The sequence below is a fragment of the Mesocricetus auratus genome, unplaced genomic scaffold (genome assembly GCF_017639785.1).
Source record: "Mesocricetus auratus isolate SY011 unplaced genomic scaffold, BCM_Maur_2.0 Super-Scaffold_100007, whole genome shotgun sequence".
Classification (NCBI taxonomy): Eukaryota; Metazoa; Chordata; class Mammalia; order Rodentia; family Cricetidae; genus Mesocricetus; species Mesocricetus auratus.
Window position 1 is genome coordinate 76322786 of NW_024429191.1, and position 21350 is coordinate 76344135.

Genomic DNA, 21350 nt, shown 5'->3' on the forward strand with positions numbered 1-21350 from the left:
TAGCAACAAAATCTAAGGCATAAGAAGCACATGAATTTGAAAGATTAAAAAAACATGGTAGTTTGGCATGAGGCAGAGGCAGGGGGGATCAAGAGTTCTCGGTCATTCTCAGCTGGGAACCGTTCACCTGCACACTGAAGATTGGGGGGGCCCTCGGGGCACACAGCTAGTCCAAAGGCTTCATAAGCAACTGTCTCATAGAATGAACATCTTCTAGTTAAATACAGCAAGATAACCTTTGATTTGGTGACCAAATGCAAACAAACAAACAAACAAAAACCTGTTTCCCTTGAACCTTTAAAACCCTTTCAATAGGTCTCGGCAATATTTAACAGAAATCATCCATGACAGGGATAAACTCAGTGGTAAAGGGCTTGCCTCACATATACAAGGCCCTGGGTCTATCCTCTAAAGGAATGCATTGGTACAGAATATGCAAACCAGGTGTGTCGGGACTGAAGGCATAGGCATGAGCCCTTGGCTCCTGCTGTATCTAAAGAGATACAGAACTCCCATAAGGACCTATAAATAAGTATGGGCCTCCTTGGCCAATATCATCTGGGAACCGAAGCACAAACAGCTCCCAGCCTCCAGATAGAAACTTCCAAACATCATTGTCCCTTTGAAGGAACCAGGCTGCTCAGAGAAATAGCTGATAACAAGCAAGGTGGGCTGGGAACTTTTTTTTTGGTGCCCAAAGACAACAAGGAGAATATTTTCAGACACAGAAGTCATCATTAAAGATTTTTCACTTGGTAAATCGGCTTGAGTAAGCATTGAAATAAACAGTATTGGATTGTAACCTGTTGAAAATCTGACAAAGGGGCTGGAGAGATCGTTCCGTGGCTGAGAGCACTTGTTCCTGTAGACAGCCCATTTTCAGTTCCAAGCACTCACAACCATCTGTAACTCCAGTTCAATTAGGCCCAATGCCTTCTTCTGACCTCCTGAGGCTCAGGCATGCAAGTTGTGCACATATATTTATGCAGGCAAAACATACATACATGTAAAATAACATAAATACATCTTTTAAAAAGTTAAACAAGTAAATCTGATGATAAACTTGTATTGTTTCAAAGAACTTATGACTAAGTTTTATTCATGCGTATGTATCTGTGTTAGTGGGCTCCCTGTGTGTGGGGAGGTCAAAGGGGGCCAGAAGAGGGTGTCTAATTCTCAGAACTAGAGTTATAGGTGGATAGAAGCCACCTGAAGTGTTCTGGGAACTGAATTCAGGTCCTCTGGAAGAGCAACAGGTGAGCCATCTCTCCAACCTCCCCCCCCCCAGTTCTTTTTTCAATACTTACGACTTATAAAGGTGAGAGGCTAGATATGCATGGCAAAGCCTCGTCGACAGGAGTATAACTGAAGTCACATTTGATCATCATCTGTGTGTGCACCCCAATAATGACCAGAGCATGTACATGGCAAAGCCTCGTCAACAGGAGCATAACTGAAGTCACATTTGATCATCGTCTGTGTGTGCACCCCAATAATGACCAGAGCACAGGCTGACCATTGTGGTACTCCTGTCAAACTACAGAGCATGAATCATGCCGTAAGGGAATCAACCTAACGTGAAGGAGGGTTTACGAAGGAACTGGCTCATGCTCCCCAAAGCGTCAACGTCTTGACAGCTTGCGGAACTGTTCTGGAGCACAAGAGATGTGACAAGGAACACCGTGTGCTCCGGAGTGAATCCTCTTGTGGGAAAGTGTTACAGACACAATCAGAACACTGATGGGGCAGAGGATTAATTGGTAGTAATTTATCAATGTTCACATTTCCTGGTTTCGATGGCTGTATTGTGGTTATACCGGAGACAGGGTACAAACTTTAAAGTGTTCAAAGTGATACGGATCAAGTCAGAAACTTATGCTCAAATTTTCCAGAAAAAAAAGGGTTTTTTTCGTTGTTTTTTGCTTGTTTGTTTGTTTGGTTTGGTTTGGTTTTTTTTGCACTATACTGCAACTTTTCTGTGAGTTTGATGTTGTTTTTTTCTTTAATTGAAAAAAAAGCTAGCTGTGAAAGTTTCAACTGCACACTGAGAGGATTCTTAAAGGAAACAAAGAAGGAAAAGCCAGTTCAAAGCTCAGTGAGCAACCGTCTTGTGGCAACATCTTTTAGTTACATACAACAAAGCTGCTTTGGGTTTGGTGGTCTAAAGGCAGAGTCCTGGTCCCAGAACCTTTTAAACTTTCTGACAATGACATTTAAATTGGTTTCAACACTTTTTCAAATGCAGCGTGTGCACTATAAACAGCACCAGGGGCAACTGAGTATAGCTCCAAAGAGAAATGGGAGATCTTCAACTATCTTAGCATTAGTAACTTCAAAGAGACATTGAACAGCCTAAACCAGGCTACAGAGATGTTTTCCCCACAGGAGGGGTGCAGAAGGTAAAGGTACTTGTTACCAAGCCTCACAACCTAAGTTCAAGCCCTGAGACACAGGAGTGAACGTTAACCCCTGCAAGTTGTCTCTGACTTACGCACACACAAACACACACACACACACACACACACGAAAAGTAAAGAAGCAAATAAGTACAGAGACAATACGCTGATGTACATTCCCTCCATAAATTTAAAGGTCCCAAAAGACCATGCAGTACATTAAAATACAGTAGGTGACAAAGGAATTCTCAACTGAAGGTCAGAAACGTTTTAGGTATTTTGAAATTCAGCAAAAAACTTTAATAATCATTTTGTAATTTCTCTACATTTTTTAAAATAAAGCCCCATGAAAAGTTTCCATTTGATGGGACCTACTGTGGTGTTTTAAATGTGTAGGCAGGCAATACTGCTTTAAAATGTTTGGACGGAAAGTTAACGAGAAAAGGTCTGTGTGTGTGTGCACATGCGCGCGCACACGTGCATACTCAAGAACTCAAGAGTGAGCATGCGTGTGTGCAAACAGGCATGCAATCAAGAGTGTACACGCTCAGAGGTGTAAGCAAGCATAGGTGGCCAAAGAGTCTAGAATAGGGTGTTGGCTTCCCTGGAGGTGGAGGTATGAAGGTTGTGAGCCATTCTATGTGGGTTGCAGTTATAGGAGGTTGTGAGTCATTCTATGCGGGTGCTGGGAACCAAACTCTGGCCCTCTGGCAGAGCTGTATGAACTCAGTCACTGAGCCATCTCTCCAGTCCTGAATGGTGTTTTCGCTTAAATAGCAAATCTTACAAAGGTCAGTACCAGTCTATTACTGGGGCAGTTGATGAATACACTAGGTAGTAGCATTGAAGGATGTTTCTTTTGTTGCTTCCCATAGCAGTTTACTCTTGTTAGTGATTCATGGCTGCATTAGCAATTTCAAGGTTTCCTTCTGAGTCCTGAAGACAGGCCATCGTCCCATTCCGAGACACGACAATTTCATAACATTTCCCCCATTTTATTTCATCTTTGCAATATTGGGGATTTTATCTAATGTCTCACACACACTAGGTAAATACTCACTGCCAAGCTATATACCCAGTCCAAAAGATGACAATTTCCTTTTCACTGTCAAAGATGACACCAAAATTTTCATGTTTGAAAAAAAATTTTTTCAAGACAGGGTTTCTCTGTGACTTTGGAGTCTGTCCTTGAACTAGCAGAGATCTGCCTGCCTCTGCCTCCCAAGTGCTGGGATTACACTCGTGTGCCACCACCACTTGACTTGAAGAATTTTTAAGATAACAGTTTCTGTATTTTATGAGCTACAAAATGAAGGTGACAGATTAAAAATAAAATTTAAACCTAGGAATGACAGGAGTCTGGCTGAGATATCAAAACTTATATCTGAGCATTCAACTCTTTACCCAAGTTACTATAACCTAAACCCAAAACCCACATTTGCAACAAAATTTTGTGAGCATAGTTAACTCGGATGGTTATAAAATTCACCTTTATGTCTGATAGTATTAAATAATTATCACTCAACTAAGAACACTTGAGAGTCCTGGAGAGATGACTCAACGATAAAGTGCACAGACTGCTCTTGCAGAGGACCTGGGTTTAATACTATCAGACATAAAGGTGAACCAACAATATTGAGGTTTTCATAGCTGTTTGTTTTTAGTGTTCTTCCTTAAACACATCTAGACAGATTTCTTGAAATGCCCACTTCAGGTCCTGGTTCAGTTTGGGGGGATATACAGGGTAAGTCATTGCTCAGATGCCACAGTGAGTATTTTCTTATGAAACCTTTTGTTTGTTTGTTTGTTTTTCAAGACAATTTCCCTATGAAACTCTGGCTGTCTGGGAACTCACTTTGTAGACCAGGCTGGCCTTGAATTGAGAGATTAACCTGTCTCTGCCTCCCAAGCACTGGGATTAAAGGTGTGCGCCACCACCCGGCAACATGAAACCATTTTTGTTGGCACCTGATCCTACAAGAAAGGTGGCATCAAACATTGAGCCCAGTCGGGCAGTGAGATTTCTTTTTATTGTATAGCACTGTTGAGGCATGGGTGCAATGGCATTTTCAACTGTCCCCATTTTACAGACAAGATTCAGACACGGTAGCTAGGCATGGTGGAGCTCATCTCTAATCCCTGCCTCCAGAGGACCTGTGGGTCTCTGAGTTCGAGGCCAGCCTAGTCAACACAGTGGGTGCCACTGTTGTTTTGGGGACCTTAATCCATGCCCTTAAAGGCTCCCCCTGTGGGTTACAAACTTCAAAGCCATGTGAGCAAAGATTTTCAGGTCCTGTTAATCTTCAAACGCCTCAGGTGACTAGCTGTGCAGAATTGCAGCCTGAGACACAGGGAAAAAGAAAAAGGGCCGCCTTAAAGCTAGAGTAATCCTTCCCATCATGAAATTCTTCTCTCCTGATTCCTGGGACTAAGGTAAAAGAATAAGAAATATCCAGTCTTCATGTTTAAGAAAAACAAATGAGATACAGCCAGTGTAGCTGTTCTTCCTACCCTACCCTTTCATATAAAGCATTCAGTTTTCCCCTAGATTACACTACGGGCCACAGAAGAATTGCTGACAGTTACCATTAAGACAACAAACCTAATGTCTAGTCCAGCTTTCCTTGAAAAGTTAGTCACCCTAAAGTTGTAATCCATAAGAATGTATGTATTTCTATTTCACTATAGCTCTTACTAATTTCCTTGGATGCCACATGTCACCAAGGAGTGTATATGAAAAAATGGACTAATGGACATTTCATGTCAATGCCACTTAAAGGGAAATTTTTATGCTTAAATGGCTGAGCCCAGTATTCAAACTGAGAATTCTATTTTATAACTGTAAAATGCCTGGTGTCATTGTAAGAGCATACTTTAAAGTGTACTGGCTAGGCATGGTGGCACATGTCTATAATCCTAGTATTTGAGAGGAATAGTCAGAAGAACTACATTGCCAGTTCAAGGTCGGCCTAGGAGACATAATAAGATCTATTCTCAAAAAAAAAACCCTTAACACAAAGCTACCCTGTCTTTAAGACAATACTCCATTTCACACTACTACTTTACATTAAATATTTGTACAGGAAATAATAGACATATCTTTAGCCTCCACCAGACTCCACCAGACTCCACCAGAACTTTTTCTAAGGTTCTTGCAGGCTCAAACTTTTCCTGTAGGCTGGATGTGGTGATGGACGCCTGTAATCCCAGCACTTGGAAACAAAGACAGATTGACCTCTATAAATTAGAAAACAGCCTAGCCTACATGGAGAGTTCCAGGCCATCCAGGGCTACATACATCGTAAGACTAGCTAATAAAAAAAGAGTTATGAGATATGAACTATGTTGCAAGTTATGATATAAAAATTGTGGCTTTTTAAACACCTTAAGTTTGTTTTGTTATATGCCATTAAACAAATAGCTATAAAAACTAAATGAAATAGGGATTCTACTTAGCAGATAAGGGACTAAGTTAGTTACAGAAGAGAAGAAAATATTTGCTATCGACCTCTAACAAATTACACACTTCCAAATATTAAAAAATGCTTACAAACTAGGGCTAGAGATATAGATCACTTGGTAGAGTGCTTGCCTCCCCCTCACAAAGCCATAGGTTCCGTCTTTAGCACCCATAAATTGGGTGTAGCAGCACAGGCCTATAAGTCAAGCATTTGGAGGCGGAGGAAGAAGGATCAAACATTCAAGAAACATTCAAGGCTGTTGTCAGCTACACAAGCAATTTAAAGTCAGTCTAAGGTATATAAGACCTTATCTTAAAAAAAAAAGCTCACAGTCTCATTGAATTACAGATCCAGAGGGCCAGTGAGATGGCTCGGTGCATAAAGGCACCAAGTCTAAGGACCAGAGCTGGATCCCTGGGACACACACAGCGGAAGGAGAGAACTGACTCTGAAAGTTGTCCTCTGTCCTTCACACAAATCCTGTGGCATGCATTCCCTCTCCCCATACATAATAATAAATAAGTGAATAAAGAAATAAATGTAATATAAAATAGATTAAAAGCCAGAAAAAATCCATTTCAGGAAAGAAGATATCTGAATGACCAATAAACAGAAAATGCCCAACTAATAACCCTAACTCATAGGGGAAATGCAAATGAAAACCACAAGGAGCTGCTAATACATACACCAGAATGTCTAAAGTTTTAAAAGTTGACTGACTATACCAAGTGTCTACAAGATGCGGTACCAGTGGGACTCTGAGGCATTGGCAGTGTGAGAGTGAATTGTTCCAAGATCTTTGGAAACATCTGGAGGCATGTGTCAAAGCTAAACACCCACCTTATTACCCAGAAATGCTAGGTCTACATATATATTTAAGAGGCATGAGTTTATAGTTTTAAAGAATATATATGTATATATAATATGAATGAATAAATTAATGTCCATGATCAAACACTAGAAATAATCAAATATCTATCAACAGAAGATGAATTATAAATTGTTATCTGTGGTAGTTTGAATAAAAATGGCCCACATAGGCTCAAATGGAGTGTAATTATTGGAGACGTGGTCTTGGAGTAAGTGTAGCCTTTTGGAGTAATTATGGCCTTGTTGGAGGAAGTGTGTCATGGGGAAAAGAAGGAGGAGTTGAGGTTTCAGATGCTCAAGCCAGGGCCAGTGTCACAGTCTCTTCCTATTGCCTGTGGATGCAGATGTAGCATCCTCAGCTCCTCTCCAGCACCATGTCTGCCTGTGTGTTGTCACACTTCTCACTGTGCTGATAACAGACTAAAACTCTGAACAGTAAGCTAGCCCCCAATTAAATGCTTTCCTTTATAAGAGTTGCCGTCGGCCTGGCGATGGTGGTGCACACCTTTAATCCCAGCAGAGACAGGTAGATCTCTGTGAGTTAGAGGCCAGCCTGGTCTACAGAGAGTTCCAGGACAGCCTCCAATGCTACAGAGAAACCCTGTCTCAAAAAAAAAACAAAAACAAAAAACAACAACAACAACAACAACAAAAAAAAAAAAACAGTTGCCCTGGTCATGATGCCTCTTCACAGCAATATATAAAACCCTAAGACATTGTATGCTTTTATTTTGTATTCAGTGATAAAAGCTGTTGAGGTACTATAAACATAACACATATAGATTTCAAAAACATATTGAGAAAAAGAAAGGAGGAGCAAAGACTCCATGTCCTGCACGAGTCTATTCATACAAGCAAACCTAACGTACATGGCAGAGAAGTGGCTAATGTTTAACTGAGCATAAGAGGAGAGGCTGACTATAAGTGGGCACAGGAAAACATTTTGGAGTGAGATAAATGGTTCATACTTTGACCTAAAAGGTTGTGTGTGTGTGTGTGTGTGTGTGTGTGTGTGCGTGCATGTGTGCATGTGTGTGTGTGTGTGTGTGTGTGTTATTGTATACCCATTTAAAACATTATTGAGGGGCCAGCAATTAGGAGAAGGCTACATAAGAGAACCAAGTTTCGTCCCTTTTCCATCTCTGCTTACAGGGTTTGAGATATGCCCTCTTCATCCTACACACAGCCCATCACAATGCAATACCATTCACTTCCTTCAACCGTGGCTAAACCAGTGGTGCTGCCTAATCTTGGAGTCCAAACACGTAAACCTGAGTTAAATAAGCCTCCCCTTTACATATGTACCTTACTTCACGTATTCATTATAGTAGTTAGTCGTCGCATTTCCCACGTTTTCAACCAGCAAAGTCCCCCTGGCTTCCTCTCTTCACCCTGCTTTCTCTTTGCCGTTTTACCTCCACCACTGGCCACATGAGCTCTTTCTCTGGGCTTTTCCTAGAGCCCCACCCTCTCAGGACTCTTTCTTCATGTGATCCTGTTCATTCTCCTGCCTTTAAACACTATTGACGCGCTGAAGATGACCAAAGTCACAGCCTAGCTAGGCTTCTTCCTCCCATGCCCTGCCCCCTGGCATTGCTTTCCATATAACTCATTCATTTCATTTCCTACATGGCCCTTAGCATAATTCTAATTTATTCCATTATTACTCCCCCTTTTTGTTTGTTTGGCTTTTTTTTTTTAGATAGATTTCACTGTATAGCCCTAGCTGCCCTGGAACTCACGCTATAAACCAGGCTGGCCTCAAACTCACAGAAATCTGCCTGCCTCTGCCTCCTGAGTGCTGGGATCAAAGATGTGCGTCACCACTGTCCAGCTGTTAGTCCTTCTTCTTCTTCTTCTTCTTCTTTTTTTTTTTTTTTTTTTTTTTTTTTTGGTTTTTCGAGACAGGGTTTCTCTGTAGCTTTGGAGGCTGTCCTGGAACTCACTTTGTAGACCAGGCTGGCCTCGAACTCACAGAGATCTGCCTGCCTCTGCCTCCCGAGTGCTGGTATTGAAGGTGTGTGCCACCACTGCCAAGTTTCTGTGTCTATTATTAAGCTAATTGCATATATATTATGATATTGTTTACACTGTGGCCGGATGGTCTCTCATGATGTAATAAACTCCTATTTATCTGAAAGTTTTTTGGGGGAGAAGAGGGGTCTATCATTCCTACCAAGACCTAGTGCCCTCCTTTAGAAAAAATATTTTTAATTTCTTTTTGATTGTCGTGGTTAAATATGGCCTCCCGACAAATAAATTTTCTTTTAAAAAATGAGCCCAACTATAACATAAAATAAATTAATAACAAAATACATAATCTGTATTTCAAAATGTAAATGCACCAACATTTATCCTAGAAATCAGTGTAGTAAGGCAACCAATGCATCTGTAGATTGCTTTGGAAAAGGGACACTTCCATCAGAAGGATACAGGTGCACTGATAATGGTAAAGCATTTGTTGAGAGCTGAGCAAATAAAGCATCCTCTCCCAATGAAAATGGTAGTTACAATCCTAGACAAACCTGACTGCGCTCAAACTGCAAAAGCGCTTTATATTTAAACATAAAATGGAGTGATAGTCTACAAGTAATTAGACTTTGAACTAAGGAAGAGAATCCTGGAATAAGCAGCAGCTTATTCACAGAGAGCATCCAGGAGGAACCCTTGTGGATGAACAAGGAACCCCACTGGCATGACTGTGGTGTTATTAGCAATGCTGGGAAGCCAGCGAAAGCTGGTCTGGGTGTGAGAGAGTGGGGGATGAGTTCAATTTTGGACTCGCTGAACTGAAAGACAAGCATTAGAAGAATGGGCAGTTGGGAAAGAAAATGGGTGTACTGGGAACACTATTGGTACAGAATGGCAATATTACAAGACAGAAAACATCACTGGAAAAGCGTACTAAAGCTACCTTGTCAAGAGTTTGTAGCTTTCTAATGTGGATAGGTCATTGTGGCAGCAATCCTCAAAATACATTAACAGTAGTAAGTCTAGATACAAGGTTACCAGTGGGGGTGGGTGGAGGGGCACATAACAGTCTGAATCGGGCTGGGCGTTGGTGGCACATGCCTTTCATCCCAGCACTAGGTAGGCAGAAGCAGGCGGATCTCTGTGAGTTCGAGGCCAGCCAGAGTGAGTTCCAGAACAGCCTATAAAACAATAAAGAGAAACACTGTCTCGAAAAACCAAAAAAAATTCTGAATCAGTTCTTTTCGAAATGGAGCTACAATTTCTGGGGGCCAGACACTACAGGTGTTGACCTTTGGCAGAGAGAAAGTAGGCCTAACAATGTTTACCTGCTCCTTTCCTCCCTTATTTGAACAACACACTCACATCTGGGCCTCATCAGCTTCTTTATTAAAAGGTGTCCCATTGTCAGGCAGTGATGGCACACGCATTTAATCCCAGCACTCGGGAGGCAGAGACAGGCAAAGCTCTGTGAGTTCAAGGCCAGCCTGGTCTACAGAGCAAGTTCCAGGATAGCCATGGATACACAGAGAAAACCCTGCCTTGAAAATCCAAAACAAACAAACAAAAAAGCATACCATTGCTAAATACAAGCTATGCCTCATTTTTGCGTCTAATGATAATTCTTGTTGAGCTGTGACACTGAGAGTGGTTATAATAGTGGTAATACAGTCCATAGGTCCTCAAGTACATGCCTGTGATCCCAACACTTGGGAGCTGGGGCAAGCCTGGACTACAGAATGATACTCTTGTCAAAAATGAAATCTACAGGCTGGGGACATGGTTCACAATTAAGTGCATTTGCTGCTCTTCCAGAGGACCTGACTCTGACCCAGCACGTGCATCTGTAATTCCGGGGGATCTGAAACCTCTGTCCTCTGAGGGGATCTGCACGCACATTATCACACACACACACACACACACACACACACACACTTAAAAATAATAAAAAGACGTCTAAGAAGTAATAATAAAATCTAAGACCATGTATGGCAGCACACCCTGTATCCCAAGGGTTTGGGAGCAGAAGCAGAGGATGGGGGGTTTAAGGCCAACCAGCCACACAGAAAGTTTGAAGCCAGCCTGGAAGGACATTAGACTTTGTCTCAAGGCAAAACAAACACAGAGAGAGAGAGAGAGAGAGAGAGAGAGAGAGAGAGAGAGAGAGAGAGAGAGAGAGAGAGAGAGAGAGAATTATTATTTGTCCTGCAATTGTCCTTACATGCCCACCCCATGTTAATTTTTAGCTGTTTGATTTAGAGGCCACCAGGAGCGTATTTGGTCACTGATATCTACAACAGCTATTTGTGGAGCCCTTTGAGAAACACAAACGCCCTTCAAGGAGCTGTGCAAGCCATACTGTAAGGAGCTGTGCAAGCCATACTGTAAGGAGCTGTGCAAGCCATACTGTAAGGAGCTGTGCAAGCCATACTGTAAGGAGCTGTGCAAGCCATACTGTAAGGAGCTGTGCAAGCCATACTGTAAGGAGCTGTGCATGCCATACTGTAAGGAGCTGTGCAAGCCATACTGTGAGGAGCTGTGCAAGCCATACTGTGAGGAGCTGTGCAAGCCATACTGTGAGGAGCTGTGCAAGCCATACTGTGAGGAGCTGTGCATGCCATACTGTGGCTTGGTGTGCTCAGAAGCTGTGTGATTTATTGTATATTCTGGTTGCCTAACCCCACTAATTTAAATTCAAGAAGTAAGATTTATCCCACTTACATCATCACATCTATAAATCATAACACATGCAAATTATCATGTCTTATGTTTTATATGTATTATAACTTACAGAGTCAAAGCAACTGGTTACATTTTTAAATGCAGGGGTTGACTTTTTTAAAAAAAAAAAAAAAGAAAGATTTGTTTTCTTTTTATTTGTATGTCTGCACGTGCACTCGAGAGCACATACTTGCAACATTGGAGGCCAAAAGGGGATGTTAGATCCCCTGGAGCTGCAGCTACAGGTGGTTGTGAAGTCACCCAACCTGGGTGCTGGGAATCTAACTCCAGTCACCTCAAGAATGAAAAGCATTCTTAACCAATGAGCCATCTCTCCAGCCTCAAGGGTTGATTTTTATATTTCATTCTTGCTTGTCAGTTTCCTAACTTCATTTCTAGAATGTATGAAAATGTTACAAGTGTTATCCTAATCCTCTCATCTATTCACAGATGCATTCTCATTTATTCAGAGAAATTTTATTTTAATAATAGCAAACAGTCTGAAGATGGAGCTAATTGGAAGAGTTGCCTGCCTAGTATGCATGAAGCTCTAGGTTCCATCCCAGAACCCAATAAACCTTGCATGGTGATGCATACTTGTAACCCTGGGGGGGGGTAGAGGCAGTAAGATCAGATGTTCAAGGCCATCTTCAGTTACACAGACAGTTACATAGACAGTACATGAGATCCTATCTAAAAGAAAGGAACGAACGAAGGAGAAAAGAAAAGGACGGTAGAGATGACTAAGAGGTCAAGAATCCTGGCTGTTCTTCCAGAGCACCTGGGTTCAATCCCATCACTAGCATAACTTCAGCTCCAAGGCATCCTTCCAATGCTCTCTTCTGGCCTCTTCAAGCACCAGTCACACATTGGTGCAGACATGCATGCAAGCAAAACACCCACACACATAAAATAAAATAAATTGTAGCATGCAGGGGTGTTTGTTAGGACAGCCCCAAACACCTCTGCCCTGAAGTGAAGATTCACAAAACAAGAGCCACTCCACATGAAGGCTTTTAAACTGTGGGTCACATAACTCATTGTGGGGGTCCCTAGGACCTCAGCAACATCAAAACTGTTTTGAATGTGTAATGACCACAAATTAAGTCAGTTTAGTTTGTTTGCTTTTGTTTTGAGACAGGGTTTCTTTGTGATGGTCTGGCTGTCCTGGAACTCACTCAGTAGACCAGGCTGGCCTCAAACTCACAGAGATCCACCTGCCCTCCGGAGGGGTGGAATTAAGGGTGTGTGCCACCAACACCCGGCTTGTTTTAATATAAACAATTTTCTCTTTTTATGGGATTATAGTAGTTTAATTATGGGAAATAAAGACTTTTAATATTTGCCTACCATCATCCCTCAGCATGTGATAAATCAGTATGTCTCTGGATTGGATTGGATTAGAAGGCATGTTGGGTTTGTTTGGTTTTTTCAATTGCTCTTTAAGGGTTCGGTGGCTCAGCAGTTAAGAGCACTTGCTGTTCTTACAGAGAACACAGCTCATTGGTTTCCAGCACCCACATCAGGTGACTTATAGCCTCCTGTAGGCGCAGCTCCAGTGGCTCTCATGCCCTTGTCTGGCCCCCACAAGCACTGCACTCACATACACACACACTCAATATAACGAAAAATAAAAATAATTTGCAAAAGTGTTGTTTGAGTTGCTGAATTAAACCATTAAGTGAATTTTTACTTGGGATTAGACAATAAATTCTGAAATGGCCCTAAATAAACATTGGCCATTTTGTTCTACATGTTTATATGAGGTAGTATTCTCAGTACTGATGACTCTAAAATAAAAATATCAATCAAGTCTGAAAAACGTTGACAATATTCTGTCCTGCCATATTAAATACTTGACCAAGAGTTAATTCTTTTATAAAAAATAAATAATCACAACCATTTCACTAATGTGGAAATTTTAACATTGTCTTAATAAATTTTAAATTTTATTTCTGGTTTATGATCATCCTGTATCTGATTTGTACACTTATTTTATACAATTATCTATACACACAGCAGTTTCTCAGGTGAAGGGGTTTTGAGTGAGGCAAGCTTGAGAAATGTTACTTTCCTCTGACTATGAATAGTTTCTCTCTCCTGGCTCCCTTGACTCAACTGCACATAACTGATTTAGACAAATGATTCTTGCAAACTATTGGTCCATGTACTTCTCAAAGCCTGACTGCTAGAGCATAACACCCACAGTACCAAGATGGAGTTAGGAAGTTGTGTGTAACAAAGGAAGTTATGTAGCTCTGGGGACCAGGGGCTCATTATCAGACAGCTATAATTGCCACAGAACTCACTGCCACATAGTGGAAGGACAATGTTGACTCCCACAAGTTGTCTTCTGACCTCCACTCGTGTGCAGGACATGTATGTGCCTCCTACCCCACACAAATAAATGTAATAAAAACTTTACATAGGCATCATAAAAACCACTTTCAGTACTGTTTTCTTCATTGAACGCAACAAATTCTGATAGCCTTCTACAACCAGGCAGTGGGCATATAAAAGCAAAACATGAAGGGATGGCAAGAAGGCAAGAGGACCTGAGTTTGGATCCCCAACACCCACATAAAAGTCATGTGGGGCGATAGGTCCCGGTAATCCCAGCAGTGTGGAAGCAGAGACAAGAAGATCCCCAAGGCTTTCCAACCAGCCACTGCTGAATTAGTGAGCTTCAGGCCCAGTGAGAGACCCTGTTTCAAAAATAAAGTGGAAAGCTAGGCAATGGTAACACATGCCTTTAATCCCAGCACTCGTGAGGCAGAGGCAGGTGGATCTCTGTGAGCTCAAGGCCAGACTGATCTACAGAGTGAGTTCCAGGACAGCCAAGGCTACACAGAGAAACCCTGTCTCAAAGGACAAAATTAACAATAATAATAATAATAATGTGGAGAGTCACAGAGGAAGACACCTCCACATACATGCGCATGCAGATTCACACACATGCATACAACACATACACATGCACAAAAATAAACAAGTAAGTAAAAATAGTCTCACTGTGTGTGGTAGTCACCCGAAATCCCAGAACTCAAGAGGCTGAAGCAGGAGGATCATGTATTTGAGGCTAGCTTATGTCACACAGTGAGACCCTCCTTCAACAACAACAAAAAAAAACCTTAAAGCCCACAGGAAAGATAAAGCAATCCATAATTTTCATACACCATAGTAGAAGTGTCTACAGAAAGGAGAGGGCTTTGGCACAAGTGGAGGAGGGAAGCAAGGTACTGGAGAGGGATGAGAACCAGATGGCAGTAGGGAGAAGGAGGTTATCAGCAGAGTTTTCATGGCAATGGTGCTTACACCAGGAGAGACCTGTCGGTGAGGGTGGGGGCGAGGCGTAAGGAAAGACGTGGAAGTGTGAGATGCAGGGTTAGATTATGGAAAGTGCAAACAGAACTTTAAAAATTGTTCTCTACCAGAAGCCCATGACATTTCCATGCCTGTGGTCGCTTTAAACTTCGATATTTTAATCTCTATACACTCAAAATACAGAGCAAGGAAACACCACCTTGGAGCTAAGTTTCTTTAACCTCTACCAACTGGAACATGGAAAAGGACCCAAAGAATGGCTACCACAAAATCCATGGACTGAACTAAGTGGCACAAGCCAGCAGTAAGAAAATTGCATAATAGTGGTCTATTTAGTACAGGAGCATTCGGTTCTGAGCAGTTCAAAATCTCCCATAAGAGCTCAATATAGCACAAAAGCCCGGTAGTCTATGGGATGCTCAGGGGCACTGGAATAGCTTTCTGTTATGCACCATGTTTATAAAGCAGGGAGCCGTATAAAGCACACACACACTTGGAACTGGAGTTAAGAACACAAGCTGCTCTCTCAGAGGACCCTGGCTCTGTTCCAAGCACCCCTTTGGTGGTGCCCAACCGCCTGTAACTCTAGTTCTGGGTCACCCAATACCCTCTTCTGACCTCCATGAGCACCATGGGCACCAGGCATGCATGTGGTGCATGTACACACATGCAGACAAAACACACATACACACCGGGCGTTGGTGGCGCACGCCTTTAGTCCCAGCACTCCGGAGGCAGAGGCAGGCGGATCTCTGTGAGTTCGAGGCCAGCCTGGTCTACAGAGCGAGTTCCAGGACAGCCTCCAAAGCCACAGAGAAACCCTGTCTCGAAAAAAAAAAAACCAAACAAAAAAAAAAACACATACACATAAAATAAATAAATCTAAAAAACACACTTACAAAAATCCTTCCATATGATTAAAGTGAAGACTTTATATTAAGTGAGAAATCCACCACTACTTCTGAAAGTCACCCCTGTGAATCACCTATTCTCTTAAACACTCCAGATGAAAGAGATGTTATTGCAGTATTAGTCACTAATAGACATGCAACATTGGTGATACTAACCTTGGGGTGGGAAATATCAGTCACTGACTGTGAGGAAATAAATGTTATAACTGTTGATTTGTTAGACTAACTCTTCATATTTACATGGCAAATTTCTTTTTTATGAATAGGTGATACAACTCAAGATTTCTATTTCAAAGGCTTATTTCATCTGATATCTTCACACAGAGAAAACTTCCCAAAAATATGCATTGATGAATGCAAAGATAAATGAATGAAAAATGACTTTATCTACTGAAGGAATGACAGTGTAGTCTTGCATTTCACAATAACTGTAGTATATTACTTTGACCACCAAATTAGGCAGAAACAAAGGTATTTCATAAGGCATTTTACTTCTTACATTAGTAAGAGAGGATGATGTAGGTCAAATCTCTGTAACACCAAATATCAAAATAGCACCAAGTTTTTTTATTTTAAATCTCAAAACCATGAGGGAATGTGGTGCTGCATGTTCTGTAATCTCATCACTCTGGAGGCTAAAGCAAAACAGGAGGACTGTCAAGAGCTGGAGGCCAGCCGAGGCTATATGGTGAGTTCAAGACTAACCCTGCATTGTCTCAACAAACAATCAAAGTTAGCCAGATAAGTCTAATTAGTAGATATCATTTACTAAAATTTTTACTATTTTACTACATCAACTATTCTATTCTCAAGGATCTAAAGATAAAATGGCCAAGCTCTGCTGGGCGGTAGTGGCACAAGCCTTGAATCCTAGCACTAGGGAGGCAGAGGCAGGCAGATCTCTGTGAGTTCAAGGCCAGCCTGGTCTACAAAGCTATACATAGAACCCCTGTATTAAATATACTATATGACATCTATCTCAATTATCCATTACTTTTAATCTAGTCATTCAAACTTGTAACTTGTTTAAATCACTAACCTATGATTTTCCCGCGTACAGCTTATAAATGTTGAATTATACAAGTTTTCATTACTTTCTTCTTCAGGAAGTTTTCATCAGTCTTATTACAAAGCCTGATAGGACACACATGTCCTAAAAGACATTATTTAGCTTAGTGTCTGTATTTCATCTTGAATAATTAATGAGAAAATAACATTGGCACAGAAATACTCCAGTTGTGAATTTACATTATTCCTAATGAATGACATGGTTAGGACTAGGAAAAGCTTGTTGGAGAACTGACTAGTAGCTTCAGGAAAAGAGATTATTTGTAATAATAAGGCATGACAACTTGTTTTAAAAATAAAATTTCCCATAGTATACACAATACCAAGTTTTTTTCTCTGTTCTTGGATGAGGAAACTTACATGTGAAAAAGTTACACTTCATTCCCAGCACTTTATTCCCAGCACTCGGGAGGCAGAGGCAGGCGGATCTCTGTGAGTTTGAGGCCAGCCTGGTCTACAGAGTAAGTTCCAGGACAGCCTCCAAAACAATACGGAGAAACCTGTCTCAAAAGAAAGAAAGAAAGAAAGAAAGAAAGAAAGAAAGAAAGAAAGAAAGAAAGAAAGAAAGAAAGAAAGAAAGAAAAAATGTTTGAAGCATTATCCAACAGTGGAGATTTAGAAGTGTCTATTGACTGCATTATCTTTTGCCATTTTATTAAGAGGAAAAATATGTTTACATGAGTAGAAGCAAGGAGAAGAAGAAGAAGAAGAAGAAGAAGAAGAAGAAGAAGAAGAAGAAGAAGAAGAAGAAGAAGAAAGAAGGAAGAAGAAGGCATAGCTAGCGTACTCATGCACAAACTGAGAATTGAGGGCTGTGTTGCACTCTATCACATTGTGAAACAAAAGCTTTACTGTATGTAACTGTGTCCCAAACTATTCAATCATATTTCATAGCTTCGCATACCCTAGAACTAAACCAAGATGCCAAAGATCAAGGCTCCTATTTTAAAAGAAAAATTTCAACCATCATAAAGAAAATATTCACAATATTTGTCAGATCAACAGTTTAATTAGTTAAGTGTCAGCATCTCTTTTTTTTTTAATGAATGTGCTGCTCAACTTCTGATTGTCTAAACGCTGCCTCTCCTCCCCCCCCGAAGTTGAGCCACATCTTCCATCTTCAGAGTTTTACAAACACTTGTTGAAAATGTGAAATTGCACTTATCTTAGGGAAGTTCATACAGCGGGGCTTCCGAGAAGCAAAACTATACTTCTGAAATGAATTCACATGAAATCTTTAACGTGAATATTATTTTTGTCTTGGGACTTTTAAAAAGTTCATATAGAAGATTGAGTTCCAAGCTACAAGTGCCAATCACTTTAAAATGAGCCCTTTACCTCTAAGACAGAATTCACAGAAAAGCCCCATTGCAGATAAGTAGCCACAAGTAACGCAGATGAACACAATTCCTATGGACACTGAGGCCGTGGACCAAGTAAAAAGATGAGTACATCTCAGTCTTGGTGCCAAATTCAGGGTCGCCCCAAGAATGCTCTTCCTTTGAAGATTTCAGGCGACCCATATACACCCGACGTCTCACAACCCCTAAGAAATAAAACTGAAGAGAATTTAACACTTTCCCAAGTTGGGGGAGGGGGTGTCTGAGAAGCGACACGCATTTAAATTAACAAAAAGAAATAAATAGAAGCAAAACCGAGATTCAGAAGGAAGCGGTGCCGCTGCGCGCACCGCTCCGGTTACTCAAAGACCCCAGCGCAGCCGCGCGGAGCTCACCTTCCATGTCGCCGCGGGCCGCTCGGGCTACAGCTGCCGCTCAGGCTCCACGGCCGCTCCACGTGCTCCTGCCGTGGGGACCCGCGCGGCTGGCGGGAGATTGCCGGCGCGGGGAGGCCCCGGGATCGCTCGGACGCGTCGGCGCAGATGCAGTTCGGGAGCCGGCCAGCAGCCGGTGCGCGGGGTTACAGCGGCGCTGGCTGGCGGCCGCTTTAAAGCACGCTCGGAACGCCGCGGGTTCCGCACCCTCAACCCACTTTTGAATGTCAAGCCTGAGGAACCCTGATCTTGTGGAAACAGTGCCTCAGTGATGGTCTCCGGACGTTTAGTTCAGACACACCGAGGATGAGGGCGCTGTCGCAGGGAGAAGGGTGTGCTCAAGCCCAACTTCCAGATTCGCCTGACGCGGACAGCTCTGAAACTTATCTAGATTTGGGGATGAGAGTCATGAAAACTGTCAGTGAGAATTCACTTCACTGAGTTATTTATGGAGGCTTTCCCCACCCTTGGATTTTTCATTCCTGTTGGCATAGTCACCACTGTAATTCCAGCACTTGGGAGGCTGAGGCAGGAGGATTGCCATCAAGTCCAGGCCAGCCGGGACTATAATATGAGCCATTTTCTCAGAAAACAAACTTTAAAAGTCCTTGGCCCAGATTTATATAGATAATTCAAAAGTACCTTGGCATTTACATCACTCCAACTTTTTAACTTGAGGGAACAATTCTCTCATTTGGCTGTCCTTTCTGAGAACTGGTTGATTTTACCACTGCTCAAAAGACGACTCTACATATGTGTGTTCATTTCCTACGAATCTTCTTTCTCCTAAATAGGACACTTTACAAAAATACACATATGATGTGTCAGACAAGGGAAGAGTAGAGCTACGTGGGGTAGATGAAGCAAATCAGAGGAAGGTGTTGGTTCACGGAGACATACCAATCAACATCCTTTCCCATCATCTACACTTTATAAAAAACACTTGACTGGGGGTGGGGGGCGAAGGGACAACAGAACAGTTTTTCAAAGCAGAGTGTTTCGTCACCATCACTCTGAAGTCTCATGAGGCAGTTCTCAGATGGGCATTTCTAAGGATGCCCAGTGATGTAGAAGGAATGATTCCACTTCCCACTGTCATTCTTGCTAGATTATACTGTTAATCATACAATATGTTTGAAGCACAGTGTGGTGGCAAACACCTTTAATCCCAGCACTCAGAACTCTGTGAGTTTGAAGCCAGCCCAGTCTACAGAGTGAGTTCCAGATAGCCAGGGCTGCACTGTAGGGAGACCCTGCCTGAAAAAGACCACACACACACACACACACACACACACACACACACACACACACAGGAGATTTAAAGCTGAGAACATGTACATCAATCACCTGTATCTGAAAAAATCATAATTATGAGTTAGCTAAGCTCACTGATATTTTATGAGCCTAAGTTCATGTTAACTGGTGCCTTGGTGCAGGCAGTCTGCATAAAATATTACTATGTTTATGTGCATATGTATATATAACATATGAGTGGCTCAAACTGGCTTTACAATCACAGAACCACAGCAGCATCTCCACAGACAAATGAGTTAGAGCTCTGCAGGAAAACACGGAGTTCAGAGAAATACTCTAAACACTAATGTTTAATTTTAGTACTGAAAGGGGAAATTTGTTGTTTGTTAGTTTCTAAAAGCAAAAATAGCACATCAAAAGAAGCAGAAGAGGAACTGTAAACTTTCACAGGGATGATAAGGATGAATAACTAATTGGTTGTTTAAAAGTTAGAAACTTTTGTGTTACATTGTTAACATTTTATGTTACAATGTTCTTTATATGTAACAGTATGCTGTTATGGAGTGTAAATGCTTATTCCAGACTACAGATACTTAGAGGGATAAATAAAAAGCAGATGCATACAATCATTTATGTAACTACTCCACCCTCAAGTAGGTGGAGCATGACGTGTAGGGAACACACAGTGACATCCTTCCAAACAGTAAAATATGAAGAGGGAGCGGGTAAACTTATAGTGGAGAAACCTGACAAAAACTCCTTCAGTCAGTTGAACACATTTAACATCAAAAGTGATAAAGCATGATATAGTATGCACCACTATAATGTCATTTACAGCTGCCATCCTCACAAAATCCATAATACTATAAAATAATGAGAAGAAACATCAAGCAAAGTCCAACAGAGAGGCTTTCTACAGAACACTCACCACTAAGGCTAAGTCAGGGTCATGAAAGCAGTTGTTAACTGTCAAAGTCAACAGCAGCAGCAGCAACAACAACAACAAAAGAAAGAAAGAGAAGAGAAGAGAAGAAGGAAAACAGGAAAAGTCTGAGAAACTGTCAACAACCCAGAGGAACCTGAGGAGACAACAATTAAATGTAATATGGAAGCCTGAATGTGACTCTGGTCTAGATGAACTAAGGTGAAAACTAAGAAAATATGAATCGGGGTCTGGAGAGATGGCTCAGAGGTTAAGAGCACTGGCTGCTCTTCCAGAGGTCCTGAGTTCAATTCCCAGCACCCACATAGTGGCTCACAACCATCTGTAACAAGATCTGGTGCCCTCTTCTGGCATGCAGGCAGAATACTGTATACTTAATAATAAATAAAATAAATAATAAAAAAGAAAATATGAATCAAGCACAAACTTTAATTAATAACACTGGATCATGCCAGGCATAGAGGTGCACACCTTTAATCCCAGTACTTAGGAGGTAGAGGCAGGTGGATCTCTGTGAGTTTAAGTACAGCCTAGTCTACAAAGCAAGTTTCTGGAAAGTCATGGTTGTTACACAGAGAAACCTTATCTCAAAAAAAAAAAACAACCAACAACTAAAAAGGATTTCTCAAGTATACATCTGTCCCAAGTATGAATATG

At 41.6% G+C, this 21350-nt stretch overlaps 1 protein-coding gene across 1 annotated transcript in view; it reads right to left on the minus strand.

The window, feature by feature from the left end:
• The window catches only part of Ikzf3 (IKAROS family zinc finger 3), an 83532-nt gene extending 64771 nt beyond the window's left edge, over positions 1–18761 (minus strand). The window contains exon 1 of the mRNA XM_013117634.3: positions 18458–18761. Within this exon, the coding sequence (XP_012973088.1) occupies positions 18458–18464 (7 nt within the window). The 5' untranslated portion in view covers positions 18465–18761. The remainder of the gene's footprint in view (positions 1–18457) is intronic.
• Between the last annotated feature and the right edge of the window lie 2589 nt (positions 18762–21350).